The sequence below is a fragment of the Vanessa atalanta genome, chromosome 1, assembly GCF_905147765.1.
Source record: "Vanessa atalanta chromosome 1, ilVanAtal1.2, whole genome shotgun sequence".
NCBI lineage: Eukaryota > Metazoa > Arthropoda > Insecta > Lepidoptera > Nymphalidae > Vanessa > Vanessa atalanta.
This window is the reverse complement of record NC_061871.1, coordinates 2,415,910-2,438,177: the sequence shown is the minus strand read 5'-3', so window position 1 is coordinate 2,438,177 and position 22,268 is coordinate 2,415,910. Positions and strand designations below refer to the sequence as shown.

Here is a 22,268-nt window from a genome sequence, read left to right as displayed (position 1 = left end):
AATAAACTATTAAATAATTGACAATTGTCTGTACAAAAAGTTTTACGTCTACAATATATGCACAATAAAAATTCCTTAAGATTGTCATGTTCATTAAAAAAAGATTAATAAGATCAATATCTTTTAATTATTTGTTAAAAAAAAAAAACTATAAATTCAACAATGATTTTATGAATATAAATAATTTCACATAATAACAATTGGAGAATATTAAATTTTACTTAAAAATATAATAGGTATATAACTAACTGTGGCAAATATGATTTTATATATCGATATAAGTAGTTAATTAAGATTATGTATAATCTATATAATAATATCACCATACAGAATCACAATTATACATGCACCATTGTATTATATAAAAGACATATCTTGATTTATAAATGAAGTTATACAATTTGATCTAGCATGCAGCTATAAAACCTTTTTCTAGCTTTTCTACATATTCCTTTCGGCATGGCATGTTGTCTGCAGGACGATTATACGGAAGCCAGACTGGTTCACCGATGAAGAAACGTTTTGCACGAATAAAATTCTGTAAATAAATACATTAACATAATTTTAGGGGCAAAATCTACAATACTTTTTTATATAGCCCATACATTTGGGAAACATTAGTAGCAAGATTATTCCACAACTTATATGCATGCGGAAAAAGCCTCATGACGCACATGTTATTACGACATAATATTGGCATATTTCATATATAAATATTGTATATGTATATACACTTGGTCTTTTCATTCTTGGTTGTTATATTAGTATAAATGTTACTTTTTTATTCAATATAAAAGTTTATTTCATAACATGCATAACTTACATTAGTGTCGAGAGTAAATCTGTGGTAAATGCCACTTGGTATGACAATCATGTCACCTGCAGACACGGCAATTCGGATCCACTCATCTTTGCCATCTCGTACATCAAAATAACCGGAGCCCTCGAGTACAAACCTGTAATTATTGAGATATTTTTTAGAAATTTACTTTATATATGGTTTTTATGGATTCATGAGCATTTTCATAATAATAAATATGATATATTTTAATAAAACAGACGAGGCTATGTGTCTTCTAATGGTAGTGGTATAGGTCTCTCACCTTCATTGATAAACATTGTAACTAAATAACATAACCCATTACTATGTACAATAAGAATGGTCAATGAAATATAAGATTAACAATTGTAGGATCTAATATACCTTATTTCTTCATCTGTGTGAAGATGTTCTTCATAAAAGGATTTAATTTTTTCTTCATAATTTGGAAGGCACTCCTTTGAGCAAGCTATTTCATCTTCATATGTGTAACCTCTTTCTTTTTTGATTTTATCCAAAACCCCATCTGTTGTATAAGTGTTAACATTAATCTGAAAGAATTGTTTTGTTCGAATTAGATAATTATATTTTAAATTGACATATCATAAAAGTCATGCTAGTAATAAAGATTTAATTAATGATGAAATAGTCCTAGGATTTTTAACTGTCTCAATAAATATTAATTGGATAAAAAACACAAGAAAACCCCACAACAGATAAGTTGTTCAGCCCTGTCATAAATACAAGCAGTGCCCAGATACAAAAATTATATTTTAAGACCTGGGGCACCTTACTGTCGTTCCAAGAATTAATATAATTGTGGGGCCCCCTACATCAGACCAAGACCAGCGTGCAGTTGTTGTTGTTTGCAATGAAAGTGCTTAGACACTGGCTATTTGGTCAAACACTGCAAAGCAGCCTGTTACAGTTCACCTACCAAGAAATGTAGAACGGAGCTAATTAAATTAACTGGGCCAAAAAGTGCTTAAAAAGTGTAACAAATGGAAATATTATAATAATATGAAGTTAGTCTACAAAAACCTGATAACGAGTGATGTAGACTGTCATTACAAACAGTTTTTTTAAGTGACCTCTCACCTACATGTAGAGATAATTATAAGAAGTGAAAGATTCTAATATCTGGAGTATCTTGAGTATATTCATTTTTGTAGATGTAGAAACTTACGTTAAAATATTCGACTCCTGTTTTCTTGAACAAATCTTCTATTGATATGAATTCAGGTGGATTTCTATGATGTTCTAAGCGCTGATCGCTGGAATCATTGTCCATAAACCAAGCCTTGACCATCTTTTACTTAAATTATATATATTTGAAAAAATTTAACAGTAAAATGTATAAAAATAGAATAGTAAGTTAGCCGAAGGGTTTAGAATAGATACTCTGATAATAACGTAAGTACGCAAGTAGAAATAAATCGTACTTATAAACTTTATGTAGTTAGATATCTTTGGCAATAACAACTAATAAATACCTACTGTGAACTGTCACTACCTACTCATTGCTCAACTGACAGTGACAATATTTTGACATATATGTTTTGACGGCTACTCTTAGTTTTACCGTCAATTATATGATTTTTGACAAGTTTTGATATTTTGCATAAGTGAAACGCTAATATATTAACACCTATCTTTCATTATAATTTTTATTTTGTATATGTTTCTTTTATGAGTTACATGTATAATAATATATTATATATCATCATCATCATCCTCCTGCCCTTATCCCAATTATACTTGGGGTCGGCACAGCATGTTATCTTCTTCCATACTTCTTTGCCAGACGTCATCTCACAAGTAACATTCTTTCTAACCATATCGTCTTAATAGTATATTATAATACTGTTAAAAAAACGCTTTTTGTCGAAAACTATTGCTCATTACACTTTAAAATTCGAACCATTAAAATTAAAAATACGATGATACGATGCGGGTATATCGATTTACGACGTATATTCATATTGCATAGGCTAAAAATATCTGGAAAATCCTTAATTTACCATATTAAATCGAGATAGGTAGCTAAGTATAATTTTCATATTTTATTTGTTATTTTTAACTATTTAGTATGAATTCTTAGTACCTACAATGTTAAATAAATTTTGCAATTTTGTGTAAAATTTATTATTTTCCGTGCAGTTTATATTTTTTGAATTAATTGTACGAATATTTCGATCTCAGATGACATCAATTTTATCTATACCGATATTGTATAGAGGTCAAATTTTTTCATTATATGTAGAGTTAATTTCCAGAAATAATGTTTCAATTCCAAAAATTTTTCACTGGTATAACGCTACATAAATCCTGAGTGCTTTAGGGCAGAAATGATATTGATATAATTAGTAATAGATTGAAAAATCATCACATTTATCTCCTAACAAGTCAAGGTAACAAATGTTTATTAACCATAGAGAATAAAAAATAAAATCACATATAGATTAAAAATAATTTTAATACATTAGTCTAATAATATAACATTTTGTCTCACAACTAAATTACAAAAACCGTTAATTAAAACGTTGGGGTCATTATTATATTTAATACAAAAATAATTTAATTACAAACCGAAATAAATTCAAAGGATATTACAACTCATCATTAAAAACCAATCTATGAATCACCCAAGCTGAGATACATTTATAATCTTTTAAATAAAACGGAAAAGAGGATTTGCATATAAATAATATATAATGAGACAAGTTTAAATAATTATTTTGTTATAATACACATTATTATATTACATGAATACATCCAATTGAATATTTAAGTGACATACCTCTTTTGTCGTATATGATATGAATACAGTTAAGTATAGCGCCGACTAACTATACGAATGTAGTTTTAAGTAAGTAATACATTTTTAGGCTAAAAAGTTGTAGTATATATTTTTATGCTAATTATTTGGTTCCAAAGGTAATTCAAATAAAATTTTTGCAACATAATAACGCAACTGTTAAAAATCAATTAAATATATATATATCGATATCAAATATAATAAGTTTGAAAAATAAATGCGACAAATTTAAATCGATATTAACTGGACGGAAATACAAATCACAAAAAATAATAATTTAAAAATAAAACAGAAAGAACAGAATATACACAAAACATCAAATGTACACTTTCTTTGGAAATATAATAAAGCAGAAATAATCAATAAGTTGTTATCAGCTATTGATCATAGCTTAGAGTGCATAATGGGGTTATAGGTCTAATGTCTTTGAAATAAGCTTTTTAAATCTTGCATGTTAACTAGATTTAAAAATATTCCTCATTTAAAGACTTATGGCCTTACGAATAATGTTGTCTAGTGGATGTTTAGTGAAACACATTCTTCTCTCTTCTGTCACCAATGACTTGTCATTCGAGAGAAAAAGACAGCATTGTTTCATTAAACACCCCTATCCTAAGGAGCATATAGGTAAAGCCGGTCGCCTTAAGATTTAATAATCTTAAAAGAACTTCTAGTATCTACAATTATCTAAAACTGAAAGACGAACATACTAAGTTTACTAAATGGTTGAAAATAGAACATTTAACAAAAATATTTCTTCTATATTAGTTGAAAAAATATATTCTTAGACCTAAACGGATCATGTACCGCAGATTAATAATAATTAATTATAATTCTTGGTATGCCTTATTTCTTTAATGGCAATTCTAAGAATCGAAAGCAAGGAATTCGTCAGGAAATTTCGTTCGGTTGATTTCCATTTTTGTGATATGAGGTTATCAAGAACATATTTTACTACAACCAATAGCATTACGATTTGATCCGTCAAACATGTGGCAAGCCAATACATACATCGTCGCCTTCCAGTGAGAACTTCGTCAAGCACAAGAATATTCCTATTTTTTAAAATTAGATGTTGATTAGAAAATATTTTAACAAAAACGAACTGTTTATCGATTACAATGAGTTAATTGGGAAACTGCAATGATAATCATTTAAATTTGAATAACACGGTTCGCCTCGCTAGTGCACAATTTAAATTTTATAAATTGTGTACATCAAACAGTCTACGGGAGAAGACAAAGTTATCCTTTAAAATTACGATGTATAAAATCAAAAGGTTTCACTAGAGGTCGACGATATACATATGATTGTACAAAGCATACGGTAAATACTATACAGCAAAAACAACGATTTTGATTTTATAATTCAAAAAAACAATTAATAAATAAATGTTTGAATCTCAAATTAGAGGTAATATTTAAGTTTAATATAATCATCCATTTTATATGCTCATATATGTTCATACAACTAGTTAAATTTGAAAAAAAAAATGATAAAATATTTTTAAAATTGTACCTTTTTGATGATTTTGAATTATACATTTAACAAACAAGTATTTAAAGCTAGATTCATTAAATATACTATCCTGACTTAAAAATGAAATACTGAGATCATATTCTTATTCCTATTATAATGGATTTAGTTTCTTAGCTTACAAATGTCAAAGAAAAAAAAAAACAATTCATATGTTTATCAATTGTTCTTGAAGGCTAAACTTACTTTCTTTTATTTTAAAATATCTATTGTATATATATATATATTATATCGTGGTACTACAGATCGACAATTACTATTATATATCATACAACCGAATATGTTATCACAATCATTAAAATTATTTACATAATCTAATTTTAAAACAATAATACTATTATAAATTAATTACAATTATACTATACTTAATTAACATCAAATATTAAAATAATATTACAACTATATTTATTTTGAATATACATATTTCGTAAAACGGAATTTCTGTGATCATTTTCATTATAAAAAAAAAATTATTACCTGACAGAAATAATATTCAAATAAAAAAAAAAATGCGATTTGAAATTAATCAATACAAACAAAACAGTGTAAGCAAATGTTTACATTTTTTTTCATAAGCACTGTCTTTGATTTGAAGATGGGTACCTAACGACTATAAATTTTAATGATCATTTTTTTATTCATTTGCATTAAACTAGTTTCCAAAATACACAAGTGTGATAAAAGACTAGACAAGAGTGGATCACGAAAATAAAACGGATATCGATATCAGATTTCCATTGATAATAGTTTAAAATTGTATTAAATATATATGTAATGTAAATCTATTATAGTGTTTAGGTCTATTGAATTTCGTTGCCAGTGCAAAAAAATACGTTTTGCATACGTTAGCAACATAAACCTACTGAAAATATTTTAACGAATAATGTAAAAGTACAGCAATAATAATATTGCAAGCATCTTTAGTGTACATTAATTATTATTTTGGAAATTAAAAAGAAATCACGATATTGTAAAGAACAATTGTTACCACGATAAATTTACCGCATCATATAAATATATTCTAATAAAACTGCAACATTGAATTACTTCAATAAAAATTAAATTATTCACTATTTAAAAGAAAATCATTTTTTATGTATCACTGGGAAATATTTCTACTGGCAACATATACATCCAATTTCACTTCAGGTAGTCGTATACGTTAACATACTATCAGTACGAATGTCTACAGTTTGGTGTGTTTCACCGTGTCAGTCCAGTAATTCTGGATTGTCATCGCTTCAAGCGAATTCAGGAATGAATCGTTGTCCAGGCTGTACATCTCCTCAGAATTATCCTGAAACAGATGATCCACGATTAGAAAAAACATATTTTTCAGTAGATCATTAATGTAATGCTTCAATTTCATTTGCTTATTTCAAAACTACTGGATTTCATAGTCAAAGTCAAAGTCAAAAATCTTTATTCAATATAGAAGTGTTTACACTTGCTTATTGATTATCAAAAATCTACCACCAGTTCGGAATTTAATACCTCGGACCTGAGAAGAACCGGCGAAAGAAACTCAGCGGGATATTTTTATATTTAGGAATATTGTATTAAAATATGCAAAAAAAAACTAAAGCATTCTGTCAAATGGCAGTTTGAAAACTAATATTTAAAATTAAATTATAAGTACCATTTTTACAGATTTTTTTTGCAAGAACAGTGGATATAGAATATGAACTTACCCTTATAGTGCTATCATCAAGATAGCCACTGGAATCGGGATTCGAACATTTGTCATTCAAAGTCTGCGGCTTGTTTAAATACCGCCTACGATACAGAACGAAGGCGGTACTTCCTGCAAGCGCAGCCAACACTAGTGCTGCAAATGATATACCAGCTATTGCTCCCGTATCCATTCCACCGCCACCAGAATCGATTATCCTTCTGGAAGATTCTACATTCGGCGGTATTCTCGTTTGCAGGAACGTAGTTTCCAAAGATAGAGGTTTTTCAGTCACGATCCGACTTTCTGCAACGCCTTCTAAACTGAGGTCCTCCTTTATAAAGTCAGGTCTTGTCAGATTACGTTTTTTTGATGAGAAAGTTGAATTTTGTGAATCGGTCACATTAGTAAATTCTATAGTTACATTAATGTTAGTTGTATTCTCTGGTAGTGCTATAATTGAGACGTTATTATCAGTTATGTTGACAGGAGTCCATTGTATTTGTTGAGTTTCCGTGGTATTTACTACTGTTACATTCGTAACAGATGCGTTAACATCCTTAAGTGGTTCTTTTGTTATAACCTTTACTGTTTCGTTTATTTCCGGATTTGTTTTAGTAGTGCTGACTTGTGGAGTTTTCGTGAAGTACATGGCTCTTCCTTGCCTTTCAGCGCTTTGACGTTCAACTTCAAAATCTTCTACGTGTAGTTCCTCTGACTGGGGCGCAGCAAGGTTTTTGCCAGTGCTTGCTGGAAATATAAGATTATTATTAGTAAGTAATTTAAATGGTATACATAAAAAGTATTACAAGTATTAGGTTAAATGTTAAAAAAAAAACGAAATAAACGAATGAAAAGAATGAACGAATTAAATTATATAACTATGCGATTTTATTCGGGCTTTAACAAACAATTAACTAACTATTTATGTTTTACTTGAGCTATCTAAATTAAAATCTAGCGAATCAACTTGTATCTAAGAACTATAATCAGAGGCGCAATTATGTACGGTTGAGATGAACACCATTGCCTTATACTAGGAGAAATCGAAGGTGTATCTTGCGTGTGTTTTGTGTCATCTTCATCGTTGAATCCAAGTTACACTAATGGAAATGTTTTGGAGAGCAATTTCAAAATAATTTACTTTTTAATGCGTACTATCAGTATAATTATACTAATTAAAAACTTTCATATTTGATTTTAAAACAAATTAAGGCAACATTATTGCAAGTTCGTTTTATTAAACCAATTCAATGATATCACTCCTTGCAATCGATGTTAAGAAAACAGAGATTTGGCGAGTCTTAAAAGCGGATTACGAGTAAATTGTTATTTTATGCCGTTCTTTGTTTCCGTTGTGTTATTGCGAGCCAAAGGAAAGGCACCATATAAATCATTGCAATACGAATTGGCTAAGTTGAAAATTGGTCCGATGACAAATATGAAAGTTCCAAATAAGAAAAGATTCAACTTAACCCGTATCAAATGTTATTTCATATTTTTAGGAAGACTTCAGAATAATATTTGATGTGAGTATTTGACAGATGCGTTCACGTGGTCTATAGGTAGCTTTTGAAGTCCAGCTTTAAAGCTACGTAGACACGTGAAGATAATGAGACCATTATCTTTATAAAATTCAAAAATTCCACACTACGACAAAATATATCCTGACATTTAATCTATTAATAACAAAAAGGGCTCTAAGGCAAAAACATATACATTAGATTAAAGCAAAATATTCCCCAAAATATTCTAAAATCAGCCTGCTAAGGTGTACAAGGACTTGCACTTGCATTTTATTTATAAACTATATTAACGTCTATGGGCGTCCTGCTCTGTAGGAAGATATAAATGCTTATCGATAAGTTCTATAACCCATACCCATAATTACACGAGGAAAACGTAACGATTTTTAAAAATATGTTATGTCTCTCAGTAAAGTATAGTATTAAAATTTTAGCGTTCTATGCATTATGAATGTACCGAATATACCAACAATGATACAACTGCCATTTTATTTCAAATTATTCGAAGATAAAATTACGTAAATTTGTATCGAACATTCATAGATTGTTCTAAAAAAAAAAAAAAACTAAATTAGTCTGTCTCCCCGGATTGCTCTTGAACATTATTGAAGGGCTATTTTCATTGTTATTTCTAACCAGAGGAAATGAATAAAGCTTTACCTTTTTTGTATTACGCAAAGGAAAGCTCTAAAAGTACTCGGTTCCCTTGGGTGGTATTTCGGTTTAGGCGGGATTCTTACTCACTAAAACTTCTGTAACCATCCACACGGATCGGAGTGGCTACAGAATCGTTATGACATTGCGCCCTTTCAGAGGTAAAACCGAGTTGCTTTTTACCTTGAGAAGGGAAGGAAAAGTTTTTCTACGGACCCGCATCAACAAATATGACAAAATGTAATCATAAACTACTTAGACCGTATTACTAAATATTTGATAATTTATAACATGATGAAAAAGTTTTTAAATCAGTTGTTGCAAAGTTAGAACGGTTCGTTAGTATTTACTTAACACTGTAGTATGTGTAAAGTTAATAGTTATTTCAATTGTGTATTCAATGAACCAACCAAAGTAAATAGGCGATCAGACCACGCCCAAGGTCGCACACGACTAGTTTGCGTGGAATTAATTAAATTGAACCGAAACAAAGCAATTTCAAACTCGTATGTAGTTCTGTTTATGTTTTTTCTGTGTGTATTTACTATATTAATTAAACTTTTGTGGGTTAAGGTTAATTATATTTTAACATATCTAGTAAAAACTTTATAGAGCTGCGAATAATACGATCTCGAGTTCGAATACCGGATAACTAAAATATATTTTGTTTAGTAGTCGCATTTAGCGAGGAAATGCAATATTACATTCCCGTGCCTTGGAGAGTACGAACAGTTTTGGATAATGCGCCCGATCTCTCGCCCTGTCAGATTACGGTCTCATCGGACAATCGGACGCAATTTTAAATGCACTCTGCATTGGGTACCTTTGTGCAAACGTTGAGAAAATCTGTATTTCATATGGAGAATAGTTATTTATGACATTTAATTTATCAACATTTTTTTCTATCCAAAATAAAAAAAAAAAAGATACCTAAAGTAAATCTGAAGATTCTATTCTATTTTCATTGTATATGTACTAAGAAACCATTATTCTTGATCATGTACCTCAGAGCTCGCGCTAAGTAAAATGTACGATTCTAAACTGTCTTACACATCCATATGATACGATACATCGTCTTCGTTGTACGTACGCTAGAGTTCCTAAACGTTACTGCTTGCATATAAATTAGATTGATTTGCGGTGCCTCGAGGTGTTGTCATGTTTCATTCGATTGTGTTGGAGTGCTTAATATTTATCATCGATATCCTCGTCTGAATCTTATGAATTTAATCAATAAATTCTATAACTACAAATATTCGTGAAGATTTTTTTTATATATATATATGTATATCTGATCCCAATGTAAGTAGCTAAGGCACTTGTATTATGGAAAATCAGAAGTAACAACGGTACCACAAACACCCAGACCCAAGACAACATCGAAACTTGAACTTTTTATACATCGACTCTGCCAGGAATCGAACGCGGTATCTTGGAGTGGCGTACCCATGATAACCGGTGTACACACTACTCGACCACGTTGGTCCAAAATGAAAACTTAAAATAAAATTTTCTAATGTCCAATTAATATTAAAACAACGAACATATGGTATAAAGCGAGTAATAAATTTATGTATATTTTATTTTGAGTTCTTTTTTTTTTAATTTTGTTCGTGACATAATATTATGAACTTAGATAGGATACCTAGACTAGACTCTCTAATTTAGTATCATACTCGTCACGTAGAGAAATTGAACGAATCATACTTTCAAAGAAGAAAATCAATCATGTGTCATGGGATATCATTATTTCTGCGATACAATTTTACGTATTCAAAATGACTTTCAAATTTTTCAGGTTTTTATTGTTTCACAGAGAAATCAGTTTCCCTGTACCCGCATCAGGTTTGCATATTTTTAAACTTACAATAAATTTATTTTCATTGAATATATATACAAAGAGTACTTAGTCGAGCACTAATTAATAATCGAAACAAATTAAGCGAGTAAAAACTTGAGTAAGATTAGTTCTACCGAGTGTGCCATCTGTCTAGACTTGGAGTATTAAATTAATACTAAACACAGAAATCAATTACCATATATTCTGATAAATGAATGCTAGGTATCAACTGAAATTAATAAAGATAAGTAATTAAAATTTCCTTTGATTCTGACTGACTCATAAAAGATATAAAGGTACTTCCCGTTGATCTCGTTCAATGTAAAAACAAAGGACTTTGAGACCTTCATAGAACCGCGTAAAGGAAGATACCGAACGAATTAATTACTTATTAATATCCTGACTACTATTTTGGATTAAATTTAGTTTATTTTATTAATTAGCATTAATTTTTATTGTTCTTTTGGCAATAGACACAACTTGGCCTATTTAAAATGGAAAAAATCATATATATATATTTTTTAAATAAATAAGGAATTAACGCAAAACAATATTAAATTAAAGATAAAAAAGCGTGGCTCAAGAATATGTTTATTCTAGGCAGGATATATAAAAAAAATTGTTCTTTACTGGCATACTCTGTAATTAAAATGGTGGGTAAGAACTACTGACTTTCTAGTCTGTTCTTCTAGATTTACATTTTATTCAACACTATAAATTACGATTCAGAAGTTCTTTTATGAGCGTACTCGAATAAAGAATATTGTAAGTCCCGCGCAATTGCAACATCTTATTGAATCGAGTTAAAAATACATGAAAAAAGTATAACTAGGCAAAAGACTCTCTTTTAAGAACACATCACGTGCCGTTTTACTCACTATTTCTTTCACGAGCATTGAGTACACGATTTCAACTCACGACCTTGGGTTGAGACACATAATCCACTGGTTCATATCGGTTCTTATTTATTTTTTATAGATGATAAAACAACGTCGTATGAAAAATGTCGTGTTCATGTTGTCATGAAAGGATTCGCATTACCCGTGCCTACTACGTTAGAAATGAAAGAACCGTGAAAAAAGATATAGATTTAAATTGTAAGGTTTCACTGAAAAATTACTATATTCGCTTGGATTAATCGTAAGCCTATTGTCATGAACATTGTTATGCCACCTTTACACGTAATAAAGTCGCTAAGTCTGTATGTGTTATGAAGAATAATTAAATCAACTAGAATATTAATAAACATAAATAAATAAAGAATATTATTTAACACAAGATTATATCGATGATAAAAAATCGTGGAACTAATACTTATTGATTTTCAGGCCGGATATGTTATATATATTATTGTATTTAACTAACAAAAAAAATTATATTAAATGTTGGAAAAGATTAACTACTGGGTTTCTAGCTGGTTCCTCTCGGTAGATTCTTCATTACGAACCGGTGGTATCTTTACTTAAGATAGTTCTGTAGAATGACGATTCAAATAATTCTTGTTAAAGCCTACTCGAATATAGTAAACTTTGATTTTTATTTTATATATTTAGTATAGTTTATGGTATCTGAAAAGTGTCTACTATTTGTTATGAAAAATACATTGTGTATATATAAATGTCACGCTGGAAGAAATACAGGAGGTATAAATTAAACCGTAAAAAAATGTTTACCGTTTTTCCAAGCTTTATTAACATTCTTATTCTTCCCATTTATTCCATTTAATTTTTGCTTAGAGATCTAACGCTTATGATTGAATTCACACAACTATTGAACGGAACACTCGTAATATATTATGAAAACTATCAACGCCCGGTTATAATATCGTATTACTGTAATTATTATGCTTGAAAAGGGTTCTCAGTTTTTATAATGGCGGTTCTTGGAAACTTATAACAAGTCCGATTATATGTTCTGGAAGTTATGAAAGAGGGTTAGGAGAGGACGGCTACCGAGAAGTTAGTCCTCGTAAAGCCTACTTCATTCGGGCGAAGGGTTCGATGTCTGTCTTAAATTTGAAATACCCATAAAAGTAACAGCTTGTAATGTAACCAGTGCTGGAAAAAGGACAGCCTTGAGAGCAAGGTTCATTGAGGTTTGCTAGTGGCTACCAACTTTTTCATTTTCATCATATGAGGGAATATTATTTAGAATTACTACTCTGTGACGCTTGCTCAGATTGATACCCGCAATTTTTGGTTCAGATTCACATTTCGTTTGAGCGGCTCATTTTAAGCCACACGAAGAAATAAACCAGCATGCGTTCCAATGTCAGTTGTTTTTATACAGTAGTCTGATACGGGTAGCGCGCCTCTTATTGTTAGTTGATGATAGTACGTAATTAATCTGATAAATGGTTTAGGAACGCATAATACAACGAAGAAACAATAATCATAAACAGCTTGAATGAGAAAAAGTTTATTGTCAACACCATATAACATATCTTGAATTAAAGAATAAATACATATATCGATGGGGTTAGGCAACAAATCACTATCAGACATGATGTTATCCGAAATGTAAGTCTATTCGTTTACTTTCGTAGTATGTATATATATATATATATATTTGCTATATGTATATCTCTTTTCGATATTCCATCAACTATGACAATTTTGGCTGTCACGTTTTCTCTACGTCATACTGACGTTGCCAGCATGTATGTAAAAAAATAAATAAATCCTAATTAAACTTTTTGATAATGAAATACAAATTTTTGTATCGAGATTTCAAAATAATTTCCGTCAGTCAAGCAAAAAGCGGGATCGATTTTTATAAAATTAAACTTATTGATAATTGTTTTTATTTAAGAGAAATTTTATTCTGACAATGTTATTATTATAAAAAAAAAAAATATATTAATGCTCGCTATTCAATCGTGTTACGAAACAACTCGACAAACTGTTGCATGCAATTTTGAATGTAAATATTATGATAATTACAGGGTAGAAGCATTAATTCGGCGTAACAACTGTTTGGAGCTCATAGAACAGCTTAAAAGATGTTAATATATCAGTTAAAATTCAAATTTAGAAATCTTGAATAAAGTAAGAAGCAGATTTAATTAGCAAATAAAATGCCGGAAAGGAATTGTTTATGCATGGAAAATTTGAACTTGCACGAATTAATCTTCTTATGCGTTTAATCCCTTACCGGAAGCCTTTCTCGTACAAAGGTTTATTACCATACCCATGCGAGCGGGATCCTTGATTAAGTCAAGGGTAATACTATTAGTGGAGTAAGTGCACTGGATTTATTAAAACCATTGCTTATATAATAGTTAGTAAATATACATACTTGATGGTAGGGCTTTGTGTTAGGTAGGTACCGACCACTCATTAGATATTCTACCGCCAAAGAGCAGTACTCATAAAAAAAACAAATAACACACACACACACACACACACACACACACACACACACAAACAAACATCTGTTCTAAATTTGAAAACAAGTAGTGCAATAGATGCCCAAAAATTTGACTTACAATGTTAAATATAAAAATGAAAAAAATATCTCTATACTGTAAAATATTATTTAAATCATGAAACTTTGTTGAAGATTTCGTGCGACCATTTCAAATTATTATACCCTTGGGTTTCTCAATGGTATTTATCTTCTTAATGTTGTATAATATGCAATAAATAATTTGAATTCGAATATATTTCGATGCATTCAAACTTGTATAGGCATGTGGCCAATGGTTTCGAAGGCCGAGATCGAACATGCTATTTGAAGCATACTTCCTCGCTGGGCAATTTTATTATTCAACGATATAATTGATGCCTATAAATTCTTCAGATTCAATAATTTGCGTAGCGTTTCCGTATAATAGGGAACTTATATTCTCTAATCACGATCATTCAACTCGTATAAGACTGATCAAATGACTTCCCTTCTTGAGCGATCTTGTAATAATTTATTTTAATTTTATACTTTTATTTTTTAAATAAAGAACGTTATATAATATATAGGCTATCTATCTTCGAATCTAGTTATATTTTTGTTTGATGAATAGTGATCCAATTTTAACCAATGAGCGACCAGAGTTTGTTTATAATCCGATTCGAATTCGAACATTACGTTAAGTTTAATTCAATTAAAATTCAGTTCGGGTTGAATCTGCACTCTAAAGAATTTTCTCTAATCACTATCACTCAACTCGTATAAGACTGATCAAATGACTTCCCATCGATCTTGTAATAATTTATTTTATTTTATTTAAATAACGTTTTTAAATAAAGAACGTAAAATAATCTTATCTGTTCTAGCAATGACGATATAGTATTATATAGGCTATCTATCCCGAGTTGACATTGATAAAATTTATATAAAGTCAGCCCACAATTCGCTGAAAGTTGAAATTTCCGAAAGTTCTGTCTTAGTGAGCATTTATGTCGCAAAAGGAGTAACTATGCTAAATTTTAAATCAATCATAGCTATGGTTTCGGAGATCTCGTGATGAATGGTATTTTGCTTACAAACTCAAATTCCTTATATCCTTCCTATTCAATATAGAAGCATTACACTTACTTATTGATAGTCAAATTAAACACTACCACCGGTCCGGAAAAGGAAACACCTGACCTGAGAAGAACCGGCGAAAGAAATTCAGCGGATCTTTTTTTTTTTGTCAATCTAATTAAATACATATATTGAATATGAATAGAAATAGCCAGGAGGCGATCGTTTCATTTTGAATTTATAGTTTAATGATATATTATTATCACAGAGTATTTGAAAATAAAATTCTTATTAAACGTCCGATTTCGGTGTTTTGTACAGTACTAGGCTTTATTTGTTTTATACTTGTTATGCCTATTTTTCTCTCATAACAAAACTTAATTAGGTTTCTTTTAAATAAAATATCTGCAGAAATATAATCTGTAGATATTATATTTCTAAATATATCAGCCGTGATATAATTATATTTCTGTTCTGTTGTTTACTGTGTAACACCGCCTTAATGAATCTCTGTTTTGCCTAAACGTTGACTGTTCGAGAATACCCCCATGACATGTCATAATTTACGCACACTATTGAAACGATGTATTGTTTTGAATCGTATCAAGAAATTATAGTATGAAATATAATAGTCCTGTCCAGACGAAACTGTTTATATTTTCATACCTTAAATGCGAAAACTTTGAAGTTGTACAGATGCTTGATTATTACATATCCAAGAACTTGTTCAAAAACACAATAACTTAAAAAAACATGCTTACAATATTAACTTAGTCTACAAATAATGTATTATTACGCGGACGGAGGATAAAATTAGGCATGGTTAAAGTTTATATGGAAGTGTACAGAAAGCTAATAATTTTATATATATATATATATATATAAAATTATATATTATATATAATAATTTTATATATATATATTATATATATATCGGAGCGTGGTTACTTTAGTTGTTAATTTGGATAATTAATGAATCGAATAGTTGGCAATAATGTTTGATGGCTGATTTACTTTTAAGAGCGGGTCACCCCGAATGGAGTTGTAAGTGCCATGGCAACGCGAGTCGTTATGTTTTGACAAGCTTCTCGAATGCGATGGTTGCTTGCAAACCCATTTGCTCTTAATCGAGATGAATTATTGTAATCCTTTGATATTATTGCGGTGTACGATTATTGTATCAATTAATACAGTGTTTAGACGATATTAAATACGTTTTATTTTATGAATATCTCCATTGCACGCCCACATAGTCTTACAAATGTCGGATCAATCCCCGAACCCAACTGTTCGGCATCCTGCTTCTCCGACATCAGAAGTGGGATCAGAACACATATCAGACTACGCAGGCTCACTCAGCAGGCTACCAATGCCACAGCTCAAGCAAGCAAGAAATACAATGGACGTCCCGAAGAAAACATCCGCGCTGACGTGTTTTTTCCCTGTGGCGAGCAAGGTCAAATATCGACGCGTTGTGCGAAGAAGGAAAAACAAAACAAGCGAGTCGATTGTGGAACGTCGAGTGGATGTCTGCACGATGAAGCCAACTGTAGGCTTATTCTTTATTGATAACGGTGGGCAGTTTTCATTTTGTTTTTATTTCGGTGTTAACAAATTACTTGGTAAGAGAAAGCATAGCATAGTGACCCTACTAGAGATTGACTTGGTGACAAAATTGGCCTTGGTGGCAAATGATGGCCTTGGTGGCAAGTGATTGACTTGGTGGCAAAATTGGCCTTGGTGGCAAATGACAGCCTTGGTGGCAAATGACAGCTTTGGTGGCAAGAGATTGACTTAGTGGCGTAAATAGACCTTGGTGGTCTTGCTGGTCGCTTACCTTGTAAAGTTATGCTGCTAGAGATTATTATGCTTTTGAGATAGCATGGACGGTTATAATATTCATCGTGTGGTGGTCAGAATGGCCAAGCGTGTTATGATGTGTACATTTGTTGTTTCATTGTTTACAGACGAGGAGGTTTACAGCAACGAGACACACGAGGACGTGTGATAGTGCAGGATGGCCGTATCGGAGCGTGGTTACTTTAGTTGTTAATTTGGATAATTAATGAATCGAATAGTTGGCAATAATGTTTGATGGCTGATTTACTTTTAAGAGCGGGTCACCCCGAATGGAGTTGTAAGTGCCATGGCAACGCGAGTCGTTATGTTTTGACAAGCTTCTCGAATGCGATGGTTGCTTGCAAACCCATTTGCTCTTAATCGAGATGAATTATTGTAATCCTTTGATATTATTGCGGTGTACGATTATTGTATCAATTAATACAGTGTTTAGACGATATTAAATACGTTTTATTTTATGAATATCTCCATTGCACGCCCACATAGTCTTACAAATGTCGGATCAATCCCCGAACCCAACTGTTCGGCATCCTGCTTCTCCGACATATATATATATATATATATATATATATATAAATAAAATTATTAGCTTTCTGTACACTTCCATATATATATATATATCATATTAGATATCATATATTTGTATTCATTCATAAAGAGGACATTATGTATATTTAATAGAAACAGGAAAATCATAATTTGCGTTCATACTGCTAATGACAATACAATACGTCAAATGTTATGTGAAAAGTTAAAAATCAATGCCGCTATAATTCGTAATAATGGAAAGGTATCGTCCCGCTGAGCCTTATTTTTCCTATCCTTCGAATCGATGTGTCTTATATTTTTTGTTAACAATGAATAATGATCTAATTTTGACAAATGAGCGACCAAAGGTTGTTTATAATCCGATTCGAATTCGATAATCGAACATTACGTTAAGTTTCATTCAATTCAAATTTAGTTCGGGTTGAATCCGCACTCCAAAGAATCTGTGCTATCTCGACGATCTAATATTATTGAACTAAAAACGTTAACTCCGAAATGTATTCGTATTCATTTGCTTGGTTCACAGTTCATACGAATTTCTATAGTAACGGGCTATAAATTACAAAGACATTTACTTTTGTGTGTAGCGACGACGAGGCCTTAGCGAAAATAATGAGACTGGCACGAAGATCCATCACGACTAATTGCTACACGGCACAATGTTGAAACAATTTCGCGGTAACAGTCACAATAATAACCACTTTAAAACCGTCGCCGGATGTACGAACTACGAATTTAGATTGACAAAATAATATCACCATCATTAACCATTGTTTCTTTCATTAATAACAGGATGGTTTAAGTATACCGCGTATTATGGCAGGGTTACGCAGACTCGTTGAGGAAGGAAAGACCTTATTAAATATTTTGGCACACGACGATGGTACAGTACGACACAATTTAGATGTAGCATAGGAAAAAATCGTAAAACCGATCACCGAATTAAGTGACTTCAAAATCATCAATAATTTTATTTTCTTTTGCGAAAATGATCTTTACGCAAATGTTATAATTTTTAATGTCATATAACAATATACATTCGGAAAATTTACGATATATATTTTTTTATTTATCGATGCTACATTTAAATTGTGTCGTACTATATGAACTTGCCGTTTTCTTTTGAAGGTTAGCTCACAATAGATGACAGCTTACGTCGTGACCTTGACATATAGCAGGAAATTATAAGACAAATTAAGGAAATTAATGGTGTTTGTATTGGTAGTAGAAAATCGGGCTGGCTGGAGTATCAGCTTTCCAGATATTCCACCGCGGTAGCGCGAGTGATGACGAGTACCGCTTGTATTATTAGGAAAGGGTTGGATTGGGCAAACGTTGGATACGTGTAGATGAGTTGTTAATTCTGTGTGTAATTATTAGAAGATTATTAATTATATAGAGTACCTAATGCGTTTTACATAATTAATGTCGAAGCAGTTATACATTATTAGCGAAGATGGTTTAGTTTAATCAATATAAATAAAGTGGGTGCATCTCCGGTATAAGGAGCAGTTAATTTATATGCGGAATTATGTTCCGTTTACAAAACATACCTATAATTGTGAGAAGCATCGTCACCCAGAACCAGTGCATCCACCAGTGCAGGGTCATGATGAAAGCGTGGTGACGACTGCTCGTTCTACCGACCTGAAACAAACATGCGGAATATTATAATAAAAACTATTTGTTTAAACGTACCATACGGAATTGTATCGTGGGAGACATATATATATACAATATTAGAAGGGTCACCTTGAATTTAATCTTATTCTTTCTTTTTATGCATTAAAATCAAATAATATGAATCTAATAAATGATTTGTTCAATTCACTAATAATAATCAATTAAAACAAAGATAAGTAAGATCAACAACATTATTGATACCTATAAATTCATCAGATTAAAAAAATTGCGTATCTTTTCCGTATATATAATTTATTTTCATTAATCACGATCATTCAACTCAAACACTAAGAGAAGATAGAACTTGTATGTTGAGCAATCGCCTTCTGACATTGTTACGATGTAAGGAATGGTTAACATTTCTTACTGCGCTTGTGTCTATGAGTAGTGGTGACCACTTATTATCAGGTGGTCAAATCGCCCGTTACCTTAAAAAAACTTGAGAAATACAGACTGTGAGTAAACTAAATTCATGATTTTACGACTTTCAAGCAAAGGGATATTTGTATTAGACAACAAACAAAAATAGTTTTTATAATAATCTTCAATATGACGCGTTATTTTGGTATAAATTATTTGTTTCAGTAATATTTAAACTTAAATTCAAAACATTTTATATTTTTTTAGAGCCCCACCTCTATCTATATTCCGCGCCGTGTTTCTAGTAGAAGTTTCTGCCCACCCGTGCCCTGCCTAACACCGTTAACAAATGATAACCGCATTTAGTATTAACGTCAAAACAAGTTTGAAAATGTGTTCGCTATAATTCGCCGTATTGTATTTCTGATGGCCTGCTTTTGTTTGAGAAAGTGTTGAATTACAAAAACATGTTGAAGACAGATTTGTCCCTCGGGATGCGGGATGCCCATTTCTGTTAAGTTTCCATTTCTTCTTGAACAAAGCTCTTAAATATAACATGTTTATGCCATATTTAGTTTTAAAAACAATGATCTTACCAATCTATGTTATAACATTATTATAGATCTTTATATTTATATTAAGACATGGAGGAGGAGTTACTTTTGTGTCCTCTTACTGAAACAATTTCTAAACTAATATACATAAAATTCACCAGAAGATGCAGCGCCTTTCAGATATTATAGATGGTAGACAATGTCTGTCGACGGTTTCGTTAGTTTGCACATTTACTTATATATAAATATGTATTCCTCACTACGTAGGTTTATATATGAATATCTAATATACGCATATCTTAAACGGACACATTGATTGTTCTGCATTAAGTAAAATCATGTTGGCCGTACCAAGAAATAGTCCTAAATGAGCTTAAATAAACCCTTCAATACATAACTACTAAAAATAATTTAGTAAAATCTGCTACTTTATATAGAAATCTAAGATAGATAGATAAGAATCTGTAATACCATTTGATATTTCAAGATATTTATAAAAATAGATACTCTGACCTGACTATAATTTTTTTTATCATTCGATTTATTCATTTTATAGTGGTTTTTTGTGTTATCTTTTTAATTTTTTGTGTGAATTTTATTCTATAATGTGTAATTTGAATAGTATTAAAAAAAAACCTTTTTACCCATTAAATAATGTCATCGTTAGTAGAGGCAACAGTGTATTTCTTTGTTTTCTTTTTCTTACTGATGCGTCAGTCTCTAAGAGTTCTGTATATTGTAATATTTCTAAGAATTCGATATTTGTTACATCATGTTGGCTTGAGATAACTAAATAAATAAATATTACTGTGTTTTCAGCAGGACGCATTGTATGGATCGACTGGATCAAGTTGAATATTGAAGGAGAGCGCCGCCGTCCTTCAAATCAAAATATTACAAAATTCTTCAACTAAGTCAGTCTCAATATTAACAAACGACGGTTTTCTCTAAATTTCGGCTTTCTTCGCCTTATTCTTACATTGTATTGCCTTTTATATATAACGGCGTATATAGTTTTTTTCTGTTAATAAGTAACAAAGTACAGTACGTTTAACATGTTCCTTGATTAACAAGACTTAATGTTGCGCTAATTCGCTAATTAAATATCTGGATACTAACGAAGAAGGCCTTGCTGGCTACTAACATACAACAAATTAGTGAGGTATTATTATAATTACTATGTGTTATATACTTTACAGGTTGTTAAAAGTAAGTCTTTTAGTAGACTTGTAAGAGAAAAAAAATCGAAGAATGTTAAAAAATAGAAAAATGAATGAAATGTTGAGAATAGATAAATGACAATGACAAAATGGTTGACAATAGAGCCGAGATGGCCTAGTGATTAGAACACGTACAATGTACATCTTAATCGATGATTGCGGGTTCAAACCCAGACAAGCACCATTGAATTTTCATGCGCTTAATTTTGTGTTTATAATCCATCTCGTGCTCGGCGGTGAAAGAAAACATCGTGAGGAAACCTGCATGTGTCTAATTTTAAAGGAATTGCCACATGTGAATCCACCACCCCGCATTGGAGCAGCGTGGTTGAATATGCTCCTAACCTTCTCCTTAAAGGGAGAGAAGGCAGTAGCCGAGCAGTGGAAAATTTACAAGCTGTACATGTTGACAAAATTGATATTAAAACCGTATGTTAATTAAAACAACAACAAAAACAAAGATAAAAAGAAATTGTCGTGAGACACCCGTTTGGAAAGAAGTTACGTTCGCTATTTTATTTGCCTTTTTTTTATGTGCCTGTTAAACAACAGACAAATTATAAATTAACAAAATTTGAGGATAATTAAATAACAATAACAAAATTGTTATTAAAAAAATCCGTATGAATTAATTATTATTAATTAATTTAAAACGAACATAAAATCACTATCGACCTATAAATACAAACGAATTTGTGCTCATTATTAGATA

The 22,268-nt window shown here is 30.9% G+C and overlaps 2 protein-coding genes across 3 annotated transcripts in view; both read right to left on the bottom strand.

The window, feature by feature from the left end:
- Positions 1–225: 225 nt before the first annotated feature.
- LOC125064687 (1,2-dihydroxy-3-keto-5-methylthiopentene dioxygenase) lies at positions 226–2,328 on the bottom strand. The gene is made up of 4 exons (XM_047671873.1): positions 2,007–2,328; positions 1,205–1,371; positions 824–956; positions 226–538 (listed from the first exon to the last, which is right to left on the bottom strand). Exons 1-4 carry the CDS (start codon positions 2,127–2,129, stop codon positions 407–409), a joined length of 555 nt encoding a protein of 184 aa, XP_047527829.1. The 5' UTR covers positions 2,130–2,328; the 3' UTR covers positions 226–406.
- Positions 2,329–5,580: 3,252 nt separating this feature from the next.
- LOC125065233 overlaps positions 5,581–22,268 on the bottom strand; it is a 77,207-nt gene continuing 60,519 nt past the window's right edge. For both annotated transcript variants that reach the window (XM_047672752.1, XM_047672744.1), the window contains exons 3-5: positions 19,293–19,386; positions 6,866–7,596; positions 5,581–6,471 (exon numbers count right to left, since the gene is read on the bottom strand). In XM_047672752.1, coding sequence (XP_047528708.1) covers positions 6,361–6,471; positions 6,866–7,596; positions 19,293–19,350 — 900 coding nt within the window. In that variant the 5' untranslated portion in view covers positions 19,351–19,386 and the 3' untranslated portion in view covers positions 5,581–6,360. The remainder of the gene's footprint in view (positions 6,472–6,865; positions 7,597–19,292; positions 19,387–22,268) is intronic.

Excerpts from the sequence above, each read along its gene's own strand:
- LOC125064687 (XM_047671873.1), bottom strand. The coding sequence starts at position 2,129 with ATGGTCAAGGCTTGGTTTATGGACAATGATTCCAGCGATCAGCGCTTA. Across the intron at positions 1,372-2,006 it reads CAGGAGTCGAATATTTTAAC|ATTAATGTTAACACTTATAC; the intron begins GTAAGTTTCTAC and ends CAATTCTTTCAG. Across the intron at positions 957-1,204 it reads CACACAGATGAAGAAATAAG|GTTTGTACTCGAGGGCTCCG; the intron begins GTATATTAGATC and ends CAATAATTACAG.